Source organism: Carcharodon carcharias, chromosome 1 (assembly GCF_017639515.1).
Source record: "Carcharodon carcharias isolate sCarCar2 chromosome 1, sCarCar2.pri, whole genome shotgun sequence".
NCBI classification, from domain to species: domain Eukaryota; kingdom Metazoa; phylum Chordata; class Chondrichthyes; order Lamniformes; family Lamnidae; genus Carcharodon; species Carcharodon carcharias.
This window is the reverse complement of record NC_054467.1, coordinates 129,475,960-129,503,725: the sequence shown is the minus strand read 5'-3', so window position 1 is coordinate 129,503,725 and position 27,766 is coordinate 129,475,960. Positions and strand designations below refer to the sequence as shown.

Sequence of the window (27,766 nt, the reverse complement as noted above, 5' to 3'; positions counted from 1 at the left end):
AATTCTTGCTATCACCATAAACACTGAGACTGGCTTTCTTCACAAGCTCAAGACTGGAGCTGCTTTCATATATCTTCCCTTAGCCCATGATACTGTTTGGAAACATGGACTGATGCTTAAACTGTCCTTGCTGCTGCCATGTGTCAAACTACTCCGGCTGCTGTGGACATCTCTGAGCGACAGAAGGATGAAGGTCTACCCTCAAGATAAGGTCAGCACTCCAAAAACATTCAGCAATGGTCTCCCATAGGGCAGTGTCCTGGCACCAACACTTCTTCACATCCACAGAAATGACATGCCTACCACATCAACACGAAAATTCATTTATACCAATGATATTACAATTGACAATTTAGGCAAAATCCTTCCAGGATTTGGAGGCCATCCTAAACTCTGACTTATCAGTGGAGACAGCAAACAAACCCAGCCAAGTCCATCGTCTCTGCATTCAACCTTGGAAATTTTAAGGCACAAAACATACTAAATGTCACCTTCTGTGGAGAAAAGATGTGGCATGAAGTGACCCTTAACCTCTCTCTAACTCACTAGCACCACCTCTGAAAGACTGCCGAAAAGACCAAGACACGAGCGAACATCATCCATAAGCTCGCCAACACAAGCAGGCATACAAAAACTGTCCTCCACATTTCTGCGGTAGCTCTGATCTTCTCAACAGCTGAGTGCTGTGCATCCAGGTGGGCCTCAAGTCACCACACCAAATTCATCGGCACACAAACTTCACTCAGTAATGAGGATAATCTCTGAAACTCTCAGGTCAACTCTAGCTCAGTAGTTACCAGTCCTCTCAGTCCTTACCAGCCCCTCTCTCTATTCAACAGGACACAGCAAAACACAAAGAAATGACTCGTATCAGCAGCAACTTGGATCTCCCCATCCACAGAAACCTGCAAGACCCCCCCTCCCCCCCCACCCCCAATCACCAGATGTCCTACAAAACCCCTCTTCTGGAAACAAAATGAACACCGTCAATTCCATAACACTGATGAAAAGTGGAGGAAAGCATGGACAGAAAACATCCTCCCAAATAAGCACATTGGGCAGAATTTCACCAATGTTGGGCGGGCTCGGCGGAGGCGGTCGGGAAGCCGGCCACCACCTGCGATCGGAGCCAGAAGGTGATTTCATGCTGGCAAACCACTTAAGGCCCGTCCAGCATGAAATGCGAGCAACAGCGCTCAGCGCTGCCTGTGTGGTGGGAATGGGGGTGGTGTGGGGGAGCGCGAGCACGACCTTTGTACATGTGCGCAGGTGCGCACTTCATAATCTCCCTGAGGCACAGAGCTGCCTCAAGGAGATGAAGAGTTATAACAGAAAAAAAGAAAATAAAAATGTCATGAAACATGTCCCCCCCCGTCACATGACATTATTAATTAGGTTTTAAAATTTTTATTTCATTTTTACTTGCTTTGGGAAACCTCATCCCACCCATGGATGAGGTTTCCTAAGAAGTTCAAAGGCTGCTTGGTCTTTTCACCTGCCCGCCAACTGTAAGGTTCGACGGGCAGCAAAAAATTCAACTTAATTGAAAATTTAATGGCCTTAACAGGCCTTTTAATTGTCGGTAGGCGCGCTACCAAATCTGACGCGCGCCCACCAAATGAAATATTGTGCGACTGCGCATTGACGTTGGGATGCTCGCCCAATGTCAACACACGACATTTTACATTGGAGCAGGTCAGGCGCGCACCCGCCAGCCGAGCTAAAAATTTTGCCCATTGTCTCCAATCCAACATATCAACAGCCAGGTTTCCATCTCCCATGGAGCGTGTTGACAACCCTCAATAAAATACAGACCGGACATGGCCAATATGGTCTGATGTACAAGTGACACCTGAAAATCTCACCTGGCTGCGACTGCGGAAACACTGATCAAACCATGGAGCACAAAATAACATCTTGCCCCCTGACTCAAGTTTGAGGATGACATCCTGGATTTACACCTACTCTCCAGAAGAGCATTGGACTGGTTACAGAATTTGACATGAAAACGGTGACGGCAGCTTCTGTTCCTAAAACTATACGAAAGAAGAAGCTGTCTATGAGCTCTTTAATTAAACCTATTATTGGACTGGGTGGGTTCTCACCGCTGCTCCCCACCAGTGCTCCATCTCCCCCGACTCCCAACAACCCCCATCGCCCTAGTGACACTCACTAGTGCTGAGAATGGCCATGGGAAACCAGCATGCTGGCCAACACCTATATTTTCATTACTCGCCCACCACCGTTCCTGCCCCCATCAGAACCTAAAATTTCTGCCCACAGTGTTGTTATTAAGAGAACAGAATTTTTAAAAATTATTAATTACACTGGCATCCTTCACATTTCACCTGCCCCCTCAGTTGCAACGCATCAGTAGCCTGCCATTTTTCTTGCATTCCATTTAATTAATTAGGGTTTAAGATCAAAAGTATAATTCAACAATTACATGTAGTTACATCAAGTAGTTGAATAGCTATAAATTGCTACTCTATTTATATCTCTTCAATTCTAATTTAAATAACTTACCAATTCTAATTTAAATAACTTACCAATTTCATGAGAGAAGCCCAGAACTCACCAACAAGCTGCTGCCTCATTCTCTTTCTTGGACCAAAAGAACACCTCTTCCCTCCCTTAGTGTGAAATTGTTAATCTAAATTAGTACTTAAATAGGTACTGCCTACAAATAAACAGCTGACGAGATAAATAGCTCATTGGATTAATTTTGCAAGAATACATCACAGTTTGAATGCTCAAATTAATTATACTTAAATAAAGCAATTTATGGTTGTGGAAACAAGATATTACAAAGCAATAACAGTCTTGTTTTAACAGTATTGTTAGCAATTGACTTTATGCTAATTGTATTTAACTAGTTTCCCTTTGATTTACTGCATCTGAAGCTGATTACAAATGCTTAATTTTGTAAATAATATTGAGTCTCCAGCAGCAAGTTGAGAAGATTAACATATGAGGAGAGATTGAGTAGAATGGGCCACTGAAGTTTAGAAGAATGAGAAGTGATCTTATTAAAATGCATAAAATTCTTATAAGGCATGACAGGATAGATACTGAGAGGCTGTTTCCCCTGGGTGGAGAGTCTAGTACAAGGGGAAATAGGTTTAGGAAGTGGGGTTGGCCACTTGGGACAGAGATGAAGAGATGTGTCCTCAGTTAGAGGGCTGTGAATTTTTGTTATTCTCCACCCTAGAGGGCTGTGTGTGTTTAATCAATGAGAGTATATTTAAGCCTGAGATTTTGACTAAGTGAATCCAAGGGATAGAGCTGGAAAATGGGGTTGAGGTTGAAGATCAGTCACAATCTTATTGAGTAGCAGAACAGGTTCGAGAAACCCTATGGTCCTGTTGCTATTTTTATGTTCTTATTGCCAATGTTCTGCACCAAATGGTTTGTGACCCTGCCTTGTTTTAAGAATGAAGTCCATTGCTATTTAGCAGCATCGGCGGAGAAGAAAAGAGTTGACGTTTCGAGTCCTCATGACCCTGTTGAACAGAATTACCTGGAAAAACCCAGCAGGTGCTGTCAGACCTGCTGAGTTTTTCCAGGTAATTCTGTCTTTGTTTTGGATTTCCAGCATCCACAGTTTTTTTGTTTTTATTCATTGCTATTTGCCTCGTATCCTTGTGGGGCATTGTTTTAGCTAACTGCCTGTGTGTTCTTTCACATTCAACTCTTTTAGGAGCATGCTCAAAGGATAGTGAGGATTTTAAAAGTAAAATGCACATGATTTGTTGTTCTCCAAACCTCAATTGTTCAATGTACTGACTTTTTTTTCCACAAAACTATGTGGTACTTTCTTCCCAGAGAAACAGCAGCAGATGTCCATAGAAAAATGGTAGAATCCTCGGATAATATCTATGATATTTCTAGCAATTATCCTGCAAGTTAACCAATTCCTTTCACTAATTGTTTAAAGTAGCCTCTACAATTTGCTTCTTTTCAGGTAATTTAGGCAGTATTTCTCACCTGGTTCTGCATTTCCATATTTCTCACTGTTATCTTGTCAGGAGAAAGCTCAAATAGTTACCCTTTCTTTTTTGCTCCACTTCTGGAACAAACAAAGAGTTGTCAGCAGCATTGACACAGTGAGCATGTATGACAAGTGAAATTTTGGGCTGGATTTTTAAAGCAGGATCAGGTTCCGTGTCCTGACACTGCGCCTCAGCTACGCCACTTTTGCACTGCCAATTTTAAATGTAAATGCCCTTATGGGGCAGGAGGCGAGCTCAGTACCAGCTTTGAGCACCTCCAATAGGTAGGAGTTGCCTGCCTGTTGCCGGCATTAAAGGCAGACAGCAGCCATGTAGGGGCCTACCACTACATTGCCAAGTAGAGCAGTAAGCTCCTCAGAAGGTGAGGAGGTGGAATACAGAAGAAAGTGGCCGGGAATCCGAAGTAAAGGTACTGCACTCAAACTGGTGCAAGCTGGCTCCATCAAACTTCAGTTTTCTACAAATAGAAATAAACTTTCTCATGTTCCCACAATGAACCTGACAGCTGGGCTCCAAAATGCACCAGACTGTTCGGGTTCGTTGATTTGGCCTTTGATAATCCCACCCTGGCCCTCATCAGCCCATTAACAAGTTCCAAAGGAGCTTAATGGGCTGTTAATTGTAGACGAATGGGTTTCTCATTCCCTCCCCGCCAACCCCCCACCAACTAGCCCTTTGAAAATTTCAAACTGTCCCAGATGTATCAGGATTCTAGGACTGTGATTTTGAAATTGTGTCTGCAGCACGTTCCAACCCTGCCAGCATCTGAAAATCTGGTACTTTGTGTCTGAAATGTTGCACTATGTGTTTAGTTTGTAATATGTTGTGAGGCTTTAGGGGAATTGAAACCTTTTATTTCTGCGTACCTGCGGATATGAGGACCAGAAGACAGAAAAAAGAGTAACTTGAAGGAAGGAAATCTGGAAAGACTTATTACTATTCAAGTAAGGAGGAGAGGTCCAGATAAAAAGTTCTGACTTTAGGCATAGTATATGGGGAGAATTTTCTCCCTGTCCGGGGGGTGGGGGGTGGGGGTGGGAGGGAGCGGGGCATATGCACAGCTGATCACCGCCCGCGATCGGCTGGGTGCCACCATTTTAAATGGGCGGGCCGATTAAGGCCTGCTCAGCGTGACACACCCCCGGAAGCACTGAGTGCTCCGTGTGCAGGCTGGGGGGGTTGCCTGAGTCGTATGCGCATGAAAGAGTGCAGAAATCTTCCTGAGGCACAGAGCTGCCTCAGGGAGATTAGTTTAAGTTCAAAAAAATTTAATAAAGGGAAAAAAAAATTTAAGACATGCCCCCTCATGTGAAACTGTCACATGAGCTGGAACATGTCTATTAATCTTATTAAGAATTTTTACAAGACTTGAAACCTTATCCCGCCCGTGGATGAGGTTGCATGGTAAATGTGAAGGCTGCCTGTGCTCTTCACCTGCCCGCCAACCTTAAGGTTGGATGGGCTGCTCAGTTAATTTTTTCAATTGATGGTTAACTGGCCTTAATAGGCCTTTGACAGTTCGGTGAGCACATAACCGAGTCAGCTGTGTGCCCGCTGAACTGAAAATCCGAATGATGCACAGTGACATCAGGACACACGCCCGATGTCAACGCGCTTTATTTTATGCCTTGGCGAGCGAGCCTTGCCCCGCTTGCCAAGCCAAAGATTTTGCCCTATGAGTAGGAGCTCTCTAATAACAATAAGAACTATTGTAGAAATGCTTAATGAAGAAGGAAAGATGCAAATTAGTTTTGTCTTTTGACTAGGTAAAATCATTGGTGGTGCTAAAAATTTGATGTTTATAGCCAAACACAGATGATTCCTGTACCTTACTGAGGTAGAGAATGAGAAGATAATAATACAACACAAAAACTGAACACAGAGTATTCATTGAAACCACCCAAATTTGTTGTGGAAAGTCCAAGTGCTTCCCATCCAACCCCATGTACTTACATATAGGGAGTTATTTTGGCATTGATATTGTAGATATAGTAAATCGACTGCCTGTTTTACATTTCTCTTCCTTGTTATTTCCATTGAGTTCAATGATACTGATTTATTATCATCTGCTTTAACTTACAGAAACTCAAACTAGCCCATAATCCATTGACCACTCCAAACTCTTCTTTCAGGAGCTAGGATTTTTTCTTAGTTTGTCCAGATTATGACTATCTTCACAGCAATATTTTGTATATTTTGGCCGAAAACACTTGTTTTACCAAAAAAGTCAAATCTTCAAGGTAGACTTTCAAATTTGGTACTTCAGCATTAGATGATAGAATTTTATCACTGGCTCTCTTTTCGATTGATAAGAAAAAAAAAACATTCTATAACAGTACTTCTTATCTGCTTCTCAGTATAGGTGGAGGGAGTGTATCTACTACAGTGTAATCAGTTAGATATGACGGTCTCTCATGCGTTATAGAAGAGATAATGGGCTGGATTATACACTGAGGGCAGGCTTCCTGCATCCCAGCATATATGTGGGGCAAGCCCATCTCCATTTTAATTTTTCAGGCGACGGCCCTTTAATTAGTATGAGATGGGTCTTCTCTCCACTTCTAGGAGGAAGTCACGCCTCATAGAGCTGCTAGCCAATCAGAGGCCAGCAGCTCTGCACACTGGCAGTGCCATCAGGAGTGGTGACCACTGCCACTACTGTGGGTAAGGCAAGAGGTAGCATTCAGAGATGGATCTAGATATTCAGATACATCCAGGATCTCACCAGAGCCAGGCTGACAGGCCCTGGGAGGGGTCCATGTCACAGGACAAGGGGTGAGAGTGGACACGGGGTAGCAAAACTTGGTCGGGGGGGGGGCTCTGATTGCACTGGGGAACCTGGCAAGAGGCACCTCCCCCCACCCCCCCACTTTAGCTGGCCAGGAGCCCAGAGGTTAAACCTGCCGGACTATTAAACCTGCATGTTGAGCACCGGTCTCTACCTCCATCATTAAATAAGAGTGACAGTGGGCTGAGGGCTTTAATTGGGCATTAATTGCCACTTATTTGCCTCAATTGGGTCATGGTGAGCAACCCACCTGATGTCTCCCCCGCCACTCGTAAAATCGCAGTGGGGTAAGGGACAGGGAGGCCAGCGGTGGGTACACTGCCGATGGCACGATGCCCTAATTTATGGGTTTACCCAACTGCGGGTGGTGCTTAAACCTGAGCCCAATCTTACTCTCTTCAATGATATTGCAGTTAGATTACAAGCATGTGTTTAAGCACAAACCTCAGCGCTTCTAATTCTGTTTTTTCCATACAGAAGGTGACAGACTATAACATTGTCATTTTAGCAACTTTGTTTACCTCATAAATGTAGATCAATTTCTACACTCAGTCACACAGCACCATCGGAATAAGGAGCAGTGTTCCTCTGGATTCTGGTATCTGGACTCAAAACAATGTTCTGTTCTAAGTTTTGCTGATAGAGAGAAACGTTATTCTGTAAACTAGCTTGGAACAAACATCTGCAAGGTTGATGCAGGCTGCACGAGTAGCAGCTGTAGAGTGATTAAAAAATACACAAAATTCAATGTCTCCGAATTTTATATCCACTTCTAAAATCGGCCATTCGTAGATTATGAAGGTCAATGAACCCCACGCCTTTTTTCTCTATTTGATGGAAATTAGATTTACATTTTAAGAGTCATTGTATTTTTACCCTGCGGTACAATTCCCAGTTATTGCAATGCACTCAATTTATTAGGCTGATTGAGACTGAACAAAACTGACTAGCAAACTAGCGTCAGCCAGCTTATTTGATAAAATAACAGAAAATAGTCTAGTAAAACATTAGGCAAAAGCCAAAATGCCATTTGGCAGAGGGAATAATAGCATGGAAATTATGCTGTATGATTTTTCTGTGCAAGCACTTAAGACTTCTTTATTAAACTCCGCTGTCCACTATTTTGGAAGAGGCGTTAAACTATTTCATTCACTGCTTCCTTTTAAATGGGTTAACGCCTCTAGCTAATATAGCAAGGAAAGGAATTTGATACAAATTAATTAAGTGTATGTATAATATCTTGCGGCTTAAGTTCCAGGCTAAGGTGACTAGAACATCTGCTGCAGAGGCCACTGAGGTAAAGAGTTAGAAGAGGATTATAAATGGCATTGATGTATCGGCTTTCTATGCTTAGAAAATAACTTTTCTTCCTTAGAAGAATAATATACAATTTACAGAGCTGACCCACAGATGGAAAGAAAAGTAGGGGGAAAGACATTTTCTTTCTGCAAAGTAATTGGCATTTCCATAATTAAAATAAAGTATCAAATATTTCCATAATAATGAAAAATGTATCTGAGTGCAGCGCAAGAACAGTAGCAGAATTGCTCATTTTTAATTCACATAATTAATCCTAATGCTCAGCTTAATGCAAGCTCTGGCCACAGAGTTTCAGTAACTGCTGACAGATGCAACCTGCCTTGTTAATGCACAGCATAAATGCCTGTCTCCTGACATACTGACTGATTTAACTTTCTTTCTAGTCAATATATTTTTAAGCAAGGACATAAATGATCACTCAAATCAGGTCTCTTACACAGAAAGAAATATCGTGTTGGCCAAACAGTGAATTGAACTCATTTTACCAGTATTGCTTCTTGTGAAGACCAGAGAAAGGATTTCCAATGTTAATGTAGCACGCACCTTAAAATTCTCAGAAATCCTGGGTAGTCTAGCAATACCCAGGTAGTTATCCAAGACAGGTCAATTGTTTATGTGGGATTCATTTTTCTCTGGTTGTGAATAATCTTTATATATTTACTTAACTACACAGCTTAAATGCAACAATAAAAGTGACAGAGAAAGTTATGAAGCTGTACCACAATTAATGGGAGAGATAAAGGAATAGCTAAAAGCTATCACAGTATCCTGGCTGGGATACACCTACTTACATTGGCTGAGAACAATTTGGTCCTCGGCTGAGATAGATAATGTGATCAAATACAAAAACAGAATTACCTGGAAAAACTCAGCAGGTCTGGCAGCATCGGCGGAGAAGAAAAGAGTTGACGTTTCGAGTCCTCATGACCCTTCGACAGAACTTGAGTTCGAGTCCAGGAAAGAGCTGAAATATAAGCTGGTTTAAGGTGTGTGTGTGGGGGGCGGAGAGATAGAGAGACAGAGAGGTGGAGGGGGTTGGTGTGGTTGTAGCGACAAACAAGCAGTGATAGAAGCAGAATATCAAAAGATGTCAACAACAATAGTACAATAGAACACATAGGTGTTAAAGATAAAGTTGGTGATATTATCTAAACGAATGTGCTAATTAAGAATGGATGGTAGGGCACTCAAGGTATAGCTCTAGTGGGTTTTTTTTTTATTTTATATAATGGAAATAGGTGGGAAAAGGAAAATCTTTATAATTTATTGGGAAAAAAAAAGAGAAGGGGGAAACAGAAAGGGGGTGGGGATGGGGGAGGGGACTCACGACCTAAAGTTGTTGAATTCAATATTCAGTCCGGAAGGCTGTAAAGTCCCTAGTCGGAAGATGAGGTGTTGTTCCTCCAGTTTGCGTTGGGCTTCACTGGAACAATGCAGCAAGCCAAGGACAGACATGTGGGCAAGAGAGCAGGGTGGAGTGTTAAAATGGCAAGCGACAGGGAGGTTTGGGTCATTCTTGCGGACAGACCGCAGGTGTTCTGCAAAGCGGTCGCCCAGTTTACGTTTGGTCTCTCCAATGTAGAGGAGACCACATTGGGAGCAACGAATGCAGTAGACTAAGTTGGGGGAAATGCAAGTGAAATGCTGCTTCACTTGAAAGGAGTGTTTGGGTCCTTGGACGGTGAGGAGAGAGGAAGTGAAGGGGCAGGTGTTGCATCTTTTGCGTGGGCAAGGGGTTGTGCCATAGGAGGGGGTTGAGGAGTAGGGGGTGATGGAGGAGTGGACCAGGGTGTCCCGGAGGGAGCGATCCCTACGGAATGCCGATAAGGGGGGTGAAGGGAAGATGTGTTTGGTAGTGGCATCATGCTGGAGTTGGCGGAAATGGCGGAGGATGATCCTTTGAATGCGGAGGCTGGTGGGGTGATAAGTGAGGACAAGGGGGACCCTATCATGTTTCTGGGAGGGAGGAGAAGGAGTGAGGGCGGATGCGCGGGAGATGGGCCGGACACGGTTGAGGGCCCTGTCAACGACCGTGGGTGGAAAACCTCGGTTAAGGAAGAAGGAGGACATGTCAGAGGAACTGTTTTTGAATGTAGCATCATCGGAACAGATGCGACGGAGGCGAAGGAACTGAGAGAATGGGATGGAGTCCTTACAGGAAGTGGGGTGTGAGGAGCTGTAGTCGAGATAGCTGTGGGTGTCGGTGGGTTTGTAATGGATATTGGTGGACAGTCTATCACCAGAGATTGAGACAGAGAGGTCAAGGAAGGGAAGGGAAGTGTCAGAGATGGACCACGTGAAAATGATGGAGGGGTGGAGATTGGAAGCAAAATTAATAAATTTTTCCAAGTCCCTCCGAGAGCATGAAGCAGCACCGAAATAATCATCGATGTACCGGAGAAAGAGTTGTGGAAGGGGGCCGGAGTAGGACTGCAACAAGGAATGTTCCACATACCCCATAAAGAGACAGGCATAGCTGGGGCCCATGCGGGTACCCATAGCCACACCTTTTATTTGGAGGAAGTGAGAGGAGTTGAAGGAGAAATTGTTCAGCGTGAGAACAAGTTCAGCCAGACGGAGGAGAGTAGTGGTGGATGGGGATTGTTCGGGCCTCTGTTCGAGGAAGAAGCTAAGGGCCCTCAGACCATCCTGGTGGGGGATGGAGGTGTAGAGGGATTGGACGTCCATGGTGAAGAGGAAGCGGTAGGGGCCAGGGAACTGGAAATTGTTGATGTGACGTAAGGTGTCAGAGGAATCACGGATGTAGGTGGGAAGGGACTGGACAAGGGGAGAGAGAAGGGAGTCAAGATAACGAGAAATGAGTTCTGTGGGGCAGGAGCAAGCTGAGACGATCGGTCTACCGGGGCAGTTCTGTTTGTGGATTTTGGGTAGGAGATAGAAGCGGGCCGTCCGAGGTTGGGCAACTATCAGGTTGGAAGCTGTGGGAGGGAGATCCCCAGAGGAGATGAGGTCAGTGACAGTCCTGGAAACAATGGCTTGATGTTCAGTGGTGGGGTCATGGTCCAGGGAGAGGTAGGAGTAAGTGTCTGCGAGTTGACGCTCAGCCTCCGCGTGGTAGAGGTCAGTGCGCCAGACAACAACAGCACCACCCTTGTCAGCGGGTTTGATGACAATGTCAGGGTTGGACCTGAGAGAATGGAGTGCAGTAAGTTCAGAGAGAGACAGGTTAGAATGGGTGAGAGGAGCAGAGAAATTGAGACGACTAATGTCGCGCCGACAGTTCTCAATGAAAAGATCGAGAGAAGGTAAGAATCCAGAGGGAGGGGTCCAGGTGGAGGGAGAATATTGAAGATGGGTAAAAGGATCCGTTGAACTGGGAGAGGACTCCTGCCCAAAGAAGTGAGCCCGGAGACGAAGACGGCGGAAGAAGAGTTCAGTATCATGCCGAGCCCGAAATTCATTGAGGTGAGGGCGTAAGGGTATGAAACTAAGTCCTTTGCTGAGCACTGAACGTTCAGCATCGGAGAGGGGAAGGTCAGGGGGTATAGTGAATACACGGCTGGGGTTGGGATTGGAAGATGGGGTGGGGACGGAGGGACAGGCAGGGGTGGAGGGTCCTAGATGGGTGTTGGTGTCGATGAGTTGTTGGAGCTTGCGTTCCTTAGCACTTGAGAGAAAGAGAAAAAGTTTCTTGTTGAGGCGTCGGATGAGCCGAAGGATAAAATGAAACTGGGGGCACGCGCAGCTTTGAAAAAGGGTACGGCGGTGCTGCTGGAGGGAGAGGTCGAGTGTGTTCATATGGCGGCGCATGGCACTGAGAGTGGATTTCAGAATGTGACGGGAACAGCAGTCCGAGAAACGTTTTATGTCCCGGAGATACCTGTAATCCTGGGTGGGTTCGAAACATGAGGGGTGGAATTTCAGTTGAAATCCATGTGGGGTAAGTCGGAGACGGAGACAGTCACTGAGAAAGGAGATATGGCTGTGAAAGCGGGTTTTAGTAAACACCTTGTCAAACACTAGGAGAGAAATGGAAAGCAATGAAGATGAACAAGGCAACAGAGAAATCCGGAAATCTTGTCGCAGAGAGGAACAGAACTTCTTCAAGGAGGTAGGCATTTCTTGAAGAGCAGTGGCAGTCAATTAAACACAGAGATAAAAACAAAAAAACTGCGGATGCTGGAAATCCAAAACAAAAACAGAATTACCTGGAAAAACTCAGCAGGTCTGGCAGCATCGGCGGAGAAGAAAAGAGTTGACGTTTCGAGTCCTCATGACCCTTCGACAGAACTTGAGTTCGAGTCCAGGAAAGAGCTGAAATATAAGCTGGTTTAAGGTGTGTGTGTGGGGGGCGGAGAGATAGAGAGACAGAGAAGTGGAGGGGGTTGGTGTGGTTGTAGCGACAAACAAGCAGTGATAGAAGCAGAATATCAAAAGATGTCAACAACAATAGTACAATAGAACACATAGGTGTTAAAGATAAAGTTGGTGATATTATCTAAACGAATGTGCTAATTAAGAATGGATGGTAGGGCACTCAAGGTATAGCTCTAGTGGGTTTTTTTTTTTAATATAATGGAAACTGGGCGACCGCTTTGCAGAACACCTGCGGTCTGTCCGCAAGAATGACCCAAACCTCCCTGTCGCTTGCCATTTTAACACTCCACCCTGCTCTCTTGCCCACATGTCTGTCCTTGGCTTGCTGCATTGTTCCAGTGAAGCCCAACGCAAACTGGAGGAACAACACCTCATCTTCCGACTAGGGACTTTACAGCCTTCCGGACTGAATATTGAATTCAACAACTTTAGGTCGTGAGTCCCCTCCCCCATCCCCACCCCCTTTCTGTTTCCCCCTTCTCTCTTTTTTTTTCCCAATAAATTATAAAGATTTTCCTTTTCCCACCTATTTCCATTATATAAAATAAAAAAAAAACCCACTAGAGCTATACCTTGAGTGCCCTACCATCCATTCTTAATTAGCACATTCGTTTAGATAATATCACCAACTTTATCTTTAACACCTATGTGTTCTATTGTACTATTGTTGTTGACATCTTTTGATATTCTGCTTCTATCACTGCTTGTTTGTCGCTACAACCACACCAACCCCCTCCACCTCTCTGTCTCTCTATCTCTCCGCCCCCCACACACACACCTTAAACCAGCTTATATTTCAGCTCTTTCCTGGACTCGAACTCAAGTTCTGTCGAAGGGTCATGAGGACTCGAAACGTCAACTCTTTTCTTCTCCGCCGATGCTGCCAGACCTGCTGAGTTTTTCCAGGTAATTCTGTTTTTGTTTTGGATTTCCAGCATCCGCAGTTTTTTTGTTTTTATCTCTGTGTTTAATTGACTGCCACTGCTCTTCAAGAAATGCCTACCTCCTTGAAGAAGTTCTGTTCCTCTCTGCGACAAGATTTCCGGATTTCTCTGTTGCCTTGTTCACCTTCATTGCTTTCCATTTCTCTCCTAGTGTTTGACAAGGTGTTTACTAAAACCCGCTTTCACAGCCATATCTCCTTTCTCAGTGACTGTCTCCGTCTCCGACTTACCCCACATGGATTTCAACTGAAATTCCACCCCTCATGTTTCGAACCCACCCAGGATTACAGGTATCTCCGGGACATAAAACGTTTCTCGGACTGCTGTTCCCGTCACATTCTGAAATCCACTCTCAGTGCCATGCGCCGCCATATGAACACACTCGACCTCTCCCTCCAGCAGCACCGCCGTACCCTTTTTCAAAGCTGCGCGTGCCCCCAGTTTCATTTTATCCTTCGGCTCATCCGACGCCTCAACAAGAAACTTTTTCTCTTTCTCTCAAGTGCTAAGGAACGCAAGCTCCAACAACTCATCGACACCAACACCCATCTAGGACCCTCCACCCCTGCCTGTCCCTCCGTCCCCACCCCATCTTCCAATCCCAACCCCAGCCGTGTATTCACTATACCCCCTGACCTTCCCCTCTCCGATGCTGAACGTTCAGTGCTCAGCAAAGGACTTAGTTTCATACCCTTACGCCCTCACCTCAATGAATTTCGGGCTCGGCATGATACTGAACTCTTCTTCCGCCGTCTTCGTCTCCGGGCTCACTTCTTTGGGCAGGAGTCCTCTCCCAGTTCAACGGATCCTTTTACCCATCTTCAATATTCTCCCTCCACCTGGACCCCTCCCTCTGGATTCTTACCTTCTCTCGATCTTTTCATTGAGAACTGTCGGCGCGACATTAGTCGTCTCAATTTCTCTGCTCCTCTCACCCATTCTAACCTGTCTCTCTCTGAACTTACTGCACTCCATTCTCTCAGGTCCAACCCTGACATTGTCATCAAACCCGCTGACAAGGGTGGTGCTGTTGTTGTCTGGCGCACTGACCTCTACCACGCGGAGGCTGAGCGTCAACTCGCAGACACTTACTCCTACCTCTCCCTGGACCATGACCCCACCACTGAACATCAAGCCATTGTTTCCAGGACTGTCACTGACCTCATCTCCTCTGGGGATCTCCCTCCCACAGCTTCCAACCTGATAGTTGCCCAACCTCGGACGGCCCGCTTCTATCTCCTACCCAAAATCCACAAACAGAACTGCCCCGGTAGACCGATCGTCTCAGCTTGCTCCTGCCCCACAGAACTCATTTCTCGTTATCTTGACTCCCTTCTCTCTCCCCTTGTCCAGTCCCTTCCCACCTACATCCGTGATTCCTCTGACACCTTACGTCACATCAACAATTTCCAGTTCCCTGGCCCCTACCGCTTCCTCTTCACCATGGACGTCCAATCCCTCTACACCTCCATCCCCCACCAGGATGGTCTGAGGGCCCTTAGCTTCTTCCTCGAACAGAGGCCCGAACAATCCCCATCCACCACTACTCTCCTCCGTCTGGCTGAACTTGTTCTCACGCTGAACAATTTCTCCTTCAACTCCTCTCACTTCCTCCAAATAAAAGGTGTGGCTATGGGTACCCGCATGGGCCCCAGCTATGCCTGTCTCTTTATGGGGTATGTGGAACATTCCTTGTTGCAGTCCTACTCCGGCCCCCTTCCACAACTCTTTCTCCGGTACATCGATGATTATTTCGGTGCTGCTTCATGCTCTCGGAGGGACTTGGAAAAATTTATTAATTTTGCTTCCAATCTCCACCCCTCCATCATTTTCACGTGGTCCATCTCTGACACTTCCCTTCCCTTCCTTGACCTCTCTGTCTCAATCTCTGGTGATAGACTGTCCACCAATATCCATTACAAACCCACCGACACCCACAGCTATCTCGACTACAGCTCCTCACACCCCACTTCCTGTAAGGACTCCATCCCATTCTCTCAGTTCCTTCGCCTCCGTCGCATCTGTTCCGATGATGCTACATTCAAAAACAGTTCCTCTGACATGTTCTCCTTCTTCCTTAACCGAGGTTTTCCACCCACGGTCGTTGACAGGGCCCTCAACCGTGTCCGGCCCATCTCCCGCGCATCCGCCCTCACTCCTTCTCCTCCCTCCCAGAAACATGATAGGGTCCCCCTTGTCCTCACTTATCACCCCACCAGCCTCCGCATTCAAAGGATCATCCTCCGCCATTTCCGCCAACTCCAGCATGATGCCACTACCAAACACATCTTCCCTTCACCCCCCTTATCGGCATTCCGTAGGGATCGCTCCCTCCGGGACACCCTGGTCCACTCCTCCATCACCCCCTACTCCTCAACCCCCTCCTATGGCACAACCCCTTGCCCACGCAAAAGATGCAACACCTGCCCCTTCACTTCCTCTCTCCTCACCGTCCAAGGACCCAAACACTCCTTTCAAGTGAAGCAGCATTTCACTTGCATTTCCCCCAACTTAGTCTACTGCATTCGTTGCTCCCAATGTGGTCTCCTCTACATTGGAGAGACCAAACGTAAACTGGGCGACCGCTTTGCAGAACACCTGCGGTCTGTCCGCAAGAATGACCCAAACCTCCCTGTCGCTTGCCATTTTAACACTCCACCCTGCTCTCTTGCCCACATGTCTGTCCTTGGCTTGCTGCATTGTTCCAGTGAAGCCCAACGCAAACTGGAGGAACAACACCTCATCTTCCGACTAGGGACTTTACAGCCTTCCGGACTGAATATTGAATTCAACAACTTTAGGTCGTGAGTCCCCTCCCCCATCCCCACCCCCTTTCTGTTTCCCCCTTCTCTTTTTTTTTCCCAATAAATTATAAAGATTTTCCTTTTCCCACCTATTTCCATTATATAAAATAAAAAAAAACCCACTAGAGCTATACCTTGAGTGCCCTACCATCCATTCTTAATTAGCACATTCGTTTAGATAATATCACCAACTTTATCTTTAACACCTATGTGTTCTATTGTACTATTGTTGTTGACATCTTTTGATATTCTGCTTCTATCACTGCTTGTTTGTCGCTACAACCACACCAACCCCCTCCACTTCTCTGTCTCTCTATCTCTCCGCCCCCCACACACACACCTTAAACCAGCTTATATTTCAGCTCTTTCCTGGACTCGAACTCAAGTTCTGTCGAAGGGTCATGAGGACTCGAAACGTCAACTCTTTTCTTCTCCGCCGATGCTGCCAGACCTGCTGAGTTTTTCCAGGTAATTCTGTTTTTGTTTTGGATTTCCAGCATCCGCAGTTTTTTTGTTTTTATCTCTGTGTTTAATTGACTGCCACTGCTCTTCAAGAAATGCCTACCTCCTTGAAGAAGTTCTGTTCCTCTCTGCGACAAGATTTCCGGATTTCTCTGTTGCCTTGTTCATCTTCATTGCTTTCCATTTCTCTCCTAGTGTTTGACAAGGTGTTTACTAAAACCCGCTTTCACAGCCATATCTCCTTTCTCAGTGACTGTCTCCGTCTCCGACTTACCCCACATGGATTTCAACTGAAATTCCACCCCTCATGTTTCGAACCCACCCAGGATTACAGGTATCTCCGGGACATAAAACGTTTCTCGGACTGCTGTTCCCGTCACATTCTGAAATCCACTCTCAGTGCCATGCGCCGCCATATGAACACACTCGACCTCTCCCTCCAGCAGCACCGCCGTACCCTTTTTCAAAGCTGCGCGTGCCCCCAGTTTCATTTTATCCTTCGGCTCATCCGACGCCTCAACAAGAAACTTTTTCTCTTTCTCTCAAGTGCTAAGGAACGCAAGCTCCAACAACTCATCGACACCAACACCCATCTAGGACCCTCCACCCCTGCCTGTCCCTCCGTCCCCACCCCATCTTCCAATCCCAACCCCAGCCGTGTATTCACTATACCCCCTGACCTTCCCCTCTCCGATGCTGAACGTTCAGTGCTCAGCAAAGGACTTAGTTTCATACCCTTACGCCCTCACCTCAATGAATTTCGGGCTCGGCATGATACTGAACTCTTCTTCCGCCGTCTTCGTCTCCGGGCTCACTTCTTTGGGCAGGAGTCCTCTCCCAGTTCAACGGATCCTTTTACCCATCTTCAATATTCTCCCTCCACCTGGACCCCTCCCTCTGGATTCTTACCTTCTCTCGATCTTTTCATTGAGAACTGTCGGCGCGACATTAGTCGTCTCAATTTCTCTGCTCCTCTCACCCATTCTAACCTGTCTCTCTCTGAACTTACTGCACTCCATTCTCTCAGGTCCAACCCTGACATTGTCATCAAACCCGCTGACAAGGGTGGTGCTGTTGTTGTCTGGCGCACTGACCTCTACCACGCGGAGGCTGAGCGTCAACTCGCAGACACTTACTCCTACCTCTCCCTGGACCATGACCCCACCACTGAACATCAAGCCATTGTTTCCAGGACTGTCACTGACCTCATCTCCTCTGGGGATCTCCCTCCCACAGCTTCCAACCTGATAGTTGCCCAACCTCGGACGGCCCGCTTCTATCTCCTACCCAAAATCCACAAACAGAACTGCCCCGGTAGACCGATCGTCTCAGCTTGCTCCTGCCCCACAGAACTCATTTCTCGTTATCTTGACTCCCTTCTCTCTCCCCTTGTCCAGTCCCTTCCCACCTACATCCGTGATTCCTCTGACACCTTACGTCACATCAACAATTTCCAGTTCCCTGGCCCCTACCGCTTCCTCTTCACCATGGACGTCCAATCCCTCTACACCTCCATCCCCCACCAGGATGGTCTGAGGGCCCTTAGCTTCTTCCTCGAACAGAGGCCCGAACAATCCCCATCCACCACTACTCTCCTCCGTCTGGCTGAACTTGTTCTCACGCTGAACAATTTCTCCTTCAACTCCTCTCACTTCCTCCAAATAAAAGGTGTGGCTATGGGTACCCGCATGGGCCCCAGCTATGCCTGTCTCTTTATGGGGTATGTGGAACATTCCTTGTTGCAGTCCTACTCCGGCCCCCTTCCACAACTCTTTCTCCGGTACATCGATGATTATTTCGGTGCTGCTTCATGCTCTCGGAGGGACTTGGAAAAATTTATTAATTTTGCTTCCAATCTCCACCCCTCCATCATTTTCACGTGGTCCATCTCTGACACTTCCCTTCCCTTCCTTGACCTCTCTGTCTCAATCTCTGGTGATAGACTGTCCACCAATATCCATTACAAACCCACCGACACCCACAGCTATCTCGACTACAGCTCCTCACACCCCACTTCCTGTAAGGACTCCATCCCATTCTCTCAGTTCCTTCGCCTCCGTCGCATCTGTTCCGATGATGCTACATTCAAAAACAGTTCCTCTGACATGTCCTCCTTCTTCCTTAACCGAGGTTTTCCACCCACGGTCGTTGACAGGGCCCTCAACCGTGTCCGGCCCATCTCCCGCGCATCCGCCCTCACTCCTTCTCCTCCCTCCCAGAAACATGATAGGGTCCCCCTTGTCCTCACTTATCACCCCACCAGCCTCCGCATTCAAAGGATCATCCTCCGCCATTTCCGCCAACTCCAGCATGATGCCACTACCAAACACATCTTCCCTTCACCCCCCTTATCGGCATTCCGTAGGGATCGCTCCCTCCGGGACACCCTGGTCCACTCCTCCATCACCCCCTACTCCTCAACCCCCTCCTATGGCACAACCCCTTGCCCACGCAAAAGATGCAACACCTGCCCCTTCACTTCCTCTCTCCTCACCGTCCAAGGACCCAAACACTCCTTTCAAGTGAAGCAGCATTTCACTTGCATTTCCCCCAACTTAGTCTACTGCATTCGTTGCTCCCAATGTGGTCTCCTCTACATTGGAGAGACCAAACGTAAACTGGGCGACCGCTTTGCAGAACACCTGCGGTCTGTCCGCAAGAATGACCCAAACCTCCCTGTCGCTTGCCATTTTAACACTCCACCCTGCTCTCTTGCCCACATGTCTGTCCTTGGCTTGCTGCATTGTTCCAGTGAAGCCCAACGCAAACTGGAGGAACAACACCTCATCTTCCGACTAGGGACTTTACAGCCTTCCGGACTGAATATTGAATTCAACAACTTTAGGTCGTGAGTCCCCTCCCCCATCCCCACCCCCTTTCTGTTTCCCCCTTCTCTTTTTTTTTCCCAATAAATTATAAAGATTTTCCTTTTCCCACCTATTTCCATTATATAAAATAAAAAAAAAAACCCACTAGAGCTATACCTTGAGTGCCCTACCATCCATTCTTAATTAGCACATTCGTTTAGATAATATCACCAACTTTATCTTTAACACCTATGTGTTCTATTGTACTATTGTTGTTGACATCTTTTGATATTCTGCTTCTATCACTGCTTGTTTGTCGCTACAACCACACCAACCCCCTCCACCTCTCTGTCTCTCTATCTCTCCGCCCCCCACACACACACCTTAAACCAGCTTATATTTCAGCTCTTTCCTGGACTCGAACTCAAGTTCTGTCGAAGGGTCATGAGGACTCGAAACGTCAACTCTTTTCTTCTCCGCCGATGCTGCCAGACCTGCTGAGTTTTTCCAGGTAATTCTGTTTTTGTTTTGCAATGTGATCAAATAGCCTGCTGAGATTTGGGGTAGATTTTAATTGAAAATGACTTACCACTTTGTTTACGATATCATTCCAGTCACCACCATCTTTAAAGGGTTCTTCCACTGTGTAGCTGTTTGTTTCAGGGGGTACACCCTTTTAATATGCAAATAATGGTTGCATGATGTTCATAGGGCCAGATTCAAATTTTAGACAACTCAGAGAGAGCATGCAGCTTCCACACTCCACCTAGTTTTGCCAGATGGCACAGCAGAAGATGCACCAGATTAATTTTAGAATTATTTTTGTGGAGTTAGAAGGAGCAGGATTGCTTCACTGGGCTCCACAAGAATAATGTGGGCTAATGCTACCCTGGGCATTCTCTCCACAACTGACTCCCCCATCAACCCCATGAACTATCTCCTGGCCTGGCGAGTCAGTCTCCGCACAGTCTAATATTATGCAGTCCCAGACCTAGCAAGCTATGGTGGGGTACCCATAGTTTGCCAGTGGCACGGGAATGGGCTGGGCCCTCAAAATGGTGCAGATCTAATACCATTAGACGCCTGACCAGCATGCTTTGTTGGTCAGCTGTTCAATAATCACCCCTCACTGTCCAGAATCACACATGAATAATGACCACATGAAGGGAGCAGAGCATAATCAGAATCCATCGAAACATTTTTCATCAAAGAGTCAACACCTTCAGGAGAAAAGGGGGAGAGAAAATTGGTGGGGAAATTTGCGGTTGAAGAAATAAAATTAAAATAAAATTGTTTCCAGTTCAACAGCTGTATTAGATGCATTTGTGGATGATTCTTTAAGAATAAATTCTCAGGAGGTAATATTAATAAATCTTTTCACTTTGAATCAATGACCATTGCAATCTAATATAATGGAATTATGAATGAAGTTTACCATCTTGCCATTGCTGATTTGATGTAACCCTATTGTACTCATAGAGAAATATAAATGTATTCATCTTAAAAAATGTTTTATGCTGTCCATACTTTGAAGTCTGCATTAAGTGCTTGTGTAATCTGTGAAAACCAGTCTCAAGCATTAATATTAATACACTTTGTGCTTTTGAGAAAAGTGATTAGTTTTATGACCTTACCATTTTCCATATGTTCTGCCTCACCAACGCTGCCATCAGGTGTGGTCCTCTCATAGTTGTCTTCTGGAAGTGGGAGTGAGCCTAGTCTTGGCCCTGATGAACTCTTGCTGCTAGGCGTTTCTGATTCCTCCAAGCCACTGTCGTAACAGCTCTGTAGGGACCCCTGGTGCGGATCCTGAGGCTGACTCACCACAGAGAAAGTCACTCGACGGAAAGGCTAGAAGAAACAGTATCATAAGTGTCATAGCCGTATTTTCATCATCAAATCTGCAGTGTAAATCTACAACGTTCTACGAGACATAGAGAATAAAATGGAGGTCTACTGAAACAAGGAATGAAAATGTTAATTTGTTAGAGTAATGAATGTCACTGTTTGCAACTACTGCTTCTATAAAAATTATTTAGTGACAAGAGCCATTGCCAGAGTACACTTAATCATAACGTGACAAAACAATTAATTTTCATTATTTCACAAGCATGTTGCTATATTCCTGTTCTAGCAGTCTCCTTTCAATGACTAAATAGTTTGAAGACAACATTACAGGACATTTTGTGGCCATGGGATTTTTTGGTGAATTACTAGCCGTGTAATACTCACCTAATTTTCTTAACCATCTTTTGCTTTCTTTTCTTGGATTCCTGACCAGATTAATTGGAGGGAGACGACATACTTTTGTGACCCTATGGTGTCGCATGTACCATCTGATCCTTCCAGTGCCAATTATACCATCTGTGGAAATTTTCCCAGCCAGACCTGCTATGTCAACCAAGCCAAATTTCCCATCTGTTCTAAAGTTCTCAGTTGTGCCATCTGTGCCAACTTTGCCAACAGTCACATATGCCTGTTTTACAATTGTACCAACAGTGCCACCTGTATTGCAAAAGCTTTCTGCATCATTTTGTTTAATACGGTGCTACCTATATAAATTGCTGTCTCTTTGACTGTTGCAAACAAAATGAGTTCCACCCCAATGCAGCAGTTAATTTGCTAAATATACTAAAATTATGTTGCAATAAAGTGGGAAGAATGATTTGCTTTATTCTCTCATCTAAACAATCAGGTGGTACTGGTCTGAACAAAAGGTTTCTCACTGAAGACAATGTCTCCTATTTCTGAGAGTGCTGTCATGCTCAGTCATGTGAATCGGATGTATGTCTCACACTAATAAATGACCCGTTTGAAGCAAACTCATAAAATTGTAATTTTCCCCTTCCTAAAGAAGTGAATGTTCATAAAATACTTTAAATTAACATCTTCACAGATTGCTGACAAGTAAATTATTGCTAATGAATAGCAATTGCATTGGCAAATTGGAAGCAAATTTTCTGTAGATGTTACAAAACCTTAAAATCCATCTAGATCAAGGGGTAACAATAATGTTGCATGGTAATACAATCTAATTATGACGATGACCAGGATTTTTAACTCGGTGGATTGGGGCGCACCCGACCCAACCAAGCTTGAAATGATGCTCAGCCGACGTCATTGCCCAGTCGTTGGGTCTGTGGGTGCACAACGGAGCCAGCAGCACACCTGCCGACAATTAAAAGGCCTATTAAGGCCATTAAGTTATCGATTGTCATTAACATTTTACTGCTCGTTCAACCTCATCCAGGGGCGGGATAAGGCTTCCAAAAGCAAATACAAACAAAATAAAAACTTTTTTTTAATTAAAAATATGTCCCTGCTTATGTGACAAGAGTCACACGAGGGACACGTTTTATTACATTTTCCTGTGCTTTATTAATTTTTTCAATATCTTCATCTCCCTGAGGCACGGCTCAAGGAAATTATTTAGCGCTCCCTCGCATGCATGCCCAAAGTTCGCGCTAGGCCTACTCGCCCTCCTCTCCCCCCACCCTCACAGGCAGCGCTCAGCACTGCCGCTCATGTATCACGCTGGGCGGGCCTTAATTGGTCAGCCAGCATGAAATCGTGGTGCACTGTCGATCGCGGACAGCAGCTGGCTTCCTGACCGTCCCCGCCAATCCTGCACACCAAGGGCAAAATTCTGCCCCATGTTTTTAATTCAAATTATGCCAGTTATATGAATTTGTTCCAGGGTCACATAAAGGAACAGACTTCCTATTCTCTTTTGTGTTCAGGGTACTTGGAAGTTGGAGAACAGAGTGGCTACATTTCTTGTTTTCTAATAACTGCACTGCAGCAGGATTTATTTGCTGGTACATACTGGTACATCCTTGTATAAAGAAACTTTTCCAGACAATATTGCAGAACAGCTATTTATACATGTGCATGTTTTGGGCAGGACAAAGCGTACATAGTGTTTGTGCCTTCATGGAGATTTTTGGGTTACAGATGTTTCAATGAGTTTTCTTCGCAGAACATTTGAACACCAAAATTCATACACAACAGAATTACAACTGAATATTCTTTTTATCTAATTATTGCATTTATGAAATAATAATCCAGGGTTATCCAATTGACACTTTGAAGACTTTTTCCATGAATTTGTAATTGAAACAGACTGCTGTTCAATGTTCATGGAAATTAATTAATTACAATGAGATTTCCTGCTTAATGTAGATTTTGGAATGTACAATTACTATAAATAATGTATATGATGTATCTGACTGCACCATTATATGTCCATCCTCTTGTTTTTCAGCCATGGGTGTTTTAATAAAAAATAGTAAAATTACCAGGATTTTTATAATTTAATTTTTAATCCTTTTATCATCAAATATTATTTATTGCATCTTCTTCCTTTCCTTCTTTTTTTTTCCTTTTTATTCCTTCATTTTCATCCATCTGTTTTAAGTTTTTCGTGAACTTAGTGCTATTGAGAATTACAGATATTGCTCTTAAGAGAAAAGATTACTTTCTCACTTGGAAGCCAACATCAAGAATTAACAAGCAACCACATAATAGCATGCAGAGTAAACCTCACTTTGCTTTTCAGCCTCAACTTCATTTTTAAAAATTGGATTAATGTCGCTGTTGAAACAGTAACAGAGGAATGTTATACCAACACTTTAAGCAACTGTCTCTTTCTCACTATTAGTAAATTCTAGCTTTAAATCTATGTTGCATAGAAAGTCTCTAAAAGTTATTCCTCCAATATATGTTTTGAAACAATCTAATGCTGATGAAAGCAAGGTAGGGATCAATTTTCTATCCCTGATAGGAACTAATTTCCCTTCATATGGCACATCTCGAAGTGAAATTTGGGTCCACTTGGGCATGGGCGGGGTGGTGGGAGCAGGTGGTGCAGGGATTGGGGGGAATTGGTCTTGCAATCAATGGTAAGCATAATCAGGCAGAGTATAAAATAGGCTGCTGATCGCTATCACCCATGTTATGCAATTACTCAACGCCAATTTCACCTCTACCATGTAGGGTTGGAATCCCCTCCAACTGGACTTCTTTTAAATATAAAGCATCAAAAAACTTTGCTTCATAGACATAAACACTGCAAATCAAACAGGCCAAATCTCAGCACAGAGAGGCAGGCTGTACTGCCTGGGGTTAATCTACAAAGCATGTCAAGATCGAAACCAAGTCGATACTATGTAAAGAGATTGGGACATTATCATCTCAGCGATACAAAGCAGGTGCCATCAGACAATCCAATTAAAGAAACTGGGAGACCATCTTAGCGGATGGCCCAGACAACAGCCATTATACAAACAAACACCAACAACAGCTAAGGAGAATGGACTTTATCACATGCACATCAACTTGGGAACCAGTGGCATCACATCTGGATGTGGTCCATTGTTTCAGTTGTAAACAACATCGTGATGAATGGGTTTGTCTGGACCAAAGAACCAGACTAAAGAGATTAAAAAGGAAGCACTGACCATCCAACAGAATGTCTCCAGGAAATATGCTTCCATATCGTTGATTAAGTTTGCAATAAAAGGCCAAGAACGTAGGGTCTGGCACTACAGTCACCAAGGAGGATCAGGAACGGCCAACCTGATTCACGAACCTACAGCTCACACTAGAATCACCAACTGCGTGGGGGTTGTAAGTATCAGACAGATCCAAGGGATACTGGGGCTGAGGTTTAAGGATAGTTTTAAGAGTAGCAACTAAATCCTGAGGGGATTTGAATTGGACCAAGTAAGCCTTCGGGCAGACACATGGGGTTTTGCCAGTGGGTTTTTCTTTTCAGTGGAGGCTTTTATTAATAAGTTGTGGTTTTGAGTGTTGCGCAACGTTGTTACACTAGTTTAGAGCTCTTGTATTGGGGCATTGGGGGTGTTTTGTTAATAAACAAGTTTGTGGTTGAACCTAAAACCTTGTGTCGGTCTAAGTATGTCCTTTTATAAAATCCTAAATTCGGGAACTAATAGTAAGGGTGAACCAGCTCACGAAGAACCCCTTACAACCAAATGAGCTAAAGAAAAATAAAATCTTACATTTTATCCCATGCCTTTCACAAATTCAGAATGGCCCAAAGCACTTCACAGCCAATGAAATATTTTTTGTTGTTGTCATTGTTGCACTTTTGGAAACATAGCAGCCAATTTGTGGACTACAAACTCCCACAAACAGCAATGTGATAATGACCACATAATCTGTTTCCATGTGATACTGGTGAGGGATAAATGTTGGTCAGGACTCCAGAGAACTCCTCTCATCTTCTTCAAGATAATGCCATGAAATCATTTACATCTACCTGTAAGTGAAGGTGGGGCTTTGGTTTAACATCTCATCTGAAAAACCTCCAACAATACAGCAATGCTGCACTGAAATGTCAGCCACTTTTTGTGCTCAAGTCTCTGGAGTGGAATGTGCGCCAGCAATCTTCTAAGACACAGCAACACAAGAATGATATTTGTGAATTCTTGATCAAGCGTTTTTCTTAGCTATGGTGAACACTATCCATGGGTGTGGTAAAAGTTCAGTCCTTTGTCCTTGTATTCTATAGTGAAATTCCATGAAGGGGCGGACTTGTACCATGTACTGTGTAACTTTAAACTATGATAATCATGGTGATGTCAGAATACTTTACATAAAAGGTTATGCACACCCTCTGTTTAGGAAGATAAGACTGGCTCAGATTTTGTGGTCAGTGGAGAACAAACAGCACGTTACACTTACACTTGCCCGCTGGCTTTCAATGAGCTTTTGTACTGAACTTGCAGTTATTAGAGCAACACGTGCTCTCTATAGGGGATTAGGGACCAAAATCAACAGGGAAAGCAACAGTGGGTGGAATCACATTTAAAGTACAACTGCACTCAGTGTTTCCAGCCCAGGACTGCAGCAAAGAAAACATGGCCTCGAAAGGCAAGGAAACCACTGCCTCGACACCGTGTGATCTCCGCCCCCGCTGTGATGCCCTCCACCCTCGCTATGATGTCCTTTGCTCCCGCCCTGGCCGCAGGAGGGGCAGCTACATTACCACTCTGGCTTGGTAGGCGATGGCAGGTGATCAGTGCAAATGTTGCACATAAGAGGTTGACCATCCAAAGCAGATAGAGGATGAATGATCTCATCCGTGCAGCCAGGTAACCATCTCGTCACTTTAAACCCACACACTCATGTCCATCACACATTCACTGGCATCTTACTCACTGCTAGCTCAAGGTGCATCACCACCTATTCTCACACACATACGCTCACAAGTCCATCTGGCCTCATCTCCTCTGGAGACTGCCTCCTCAGCCTTTACCATCTTGGGCAGATCAACATGTACCTCCACACGCACCCTGAGATACTCTCCTTTCCCAGTGCAGTTCTCATCCTGCAGCCTCTTCCCTTACCTCAGGCCACTTCTCCTCCCAAGCAAGACCTTGCCCTGCAGCCACCCATGTATGGCTGATCTGGTAGGTAGAGACCTACCTGTGAGCCCCCCTAAAAGTGATGTGGTGCTGTAGGTGAAGCCTGGCGCTGATGACTGTGAGTGTTGCCTGAAGCAAGGTAAGCAAACAAAGCTTGAAGTCCCAAGTGAAGTGCAGCCCGCTAATTGCACATCTTATATATGCTGATGTGATACATGTCGGTGTGTTTACTCGCCGATGAGGGCAGATGATCCAGCGGGGGCAGGGAGTGGGGTTGAGTCCGGCGGGCTGGCCGTTTAATGATATGCTGATGTGTTACAATGATGTTCCTGGAGTCTGATGGTGGGCAACATGGCCCACCATTGGCGGGTGGAGTGGACGCTCGAAAACTGGTTCCACGACATTGTGAAACCGATGCTTGGCCTTCTCGCCATACTGTCCGCTCACGCCACTGAACACGCCCCCGCCAGCAGGCCTGGGTGGAGGGAGAGGGGAGGAAAACAGCAGCAGGTGGCTGGGGACCGATCATGATCTGAGTGCTGTCGAGTCATTTGGAGGACTCCTGCTCCTCATGGCCCTAGGCTAAAACTTTTGCTTTTCCTTTTAATAGCAAGCACTCACTGGGCTGCAACCACACCAGCAAAGCTTGAACAGAGCAGGTCTACTGTTGGTTCTGCTCAAGGTTCAGCCTGAGGGGACCTAAAACAGCTTTTAGACCCTTATCAGCATAGGCCTAAGGCATGCTGTTAGAGATTTCTCCAGATGCCTGAAAATCATTCAAGGTCACTTTCATCCATGCAAAATTTGTCTCTTTTGTCCCCATTATCTGCCCTGAAAATAGGCACAATGATACCCTAGTTGTTTTTTTTATTACTATTCCTCTTTAAACAACACCCATG

The 27,766-nt window shown here is 45.2% G+C and overlaps 1 protein-coding gene across 1 annotated transcript in view; it reads right to left on the bottom strand.

The window, feature by feature from the left end:
- pcdh7b (protocadherin 7b) overlaps window positions 1-27,766 on the bottom strand; it is a 385,942-nt gene that overhangs the window by 134,698 nt on the left and 223,478 nt on the right. Inside the window, exon 2 of the mRNA XM_041182788.1 lies at window positions 21,111-21,327. Within this exon, the coding sequence (XP_041038722.1) occupies window positions 21,111-21,327 (217 nt within the window). The remainder of the gene's footprint in view (window positions 1-21,110; window positions 21,328-27,766) is intronic.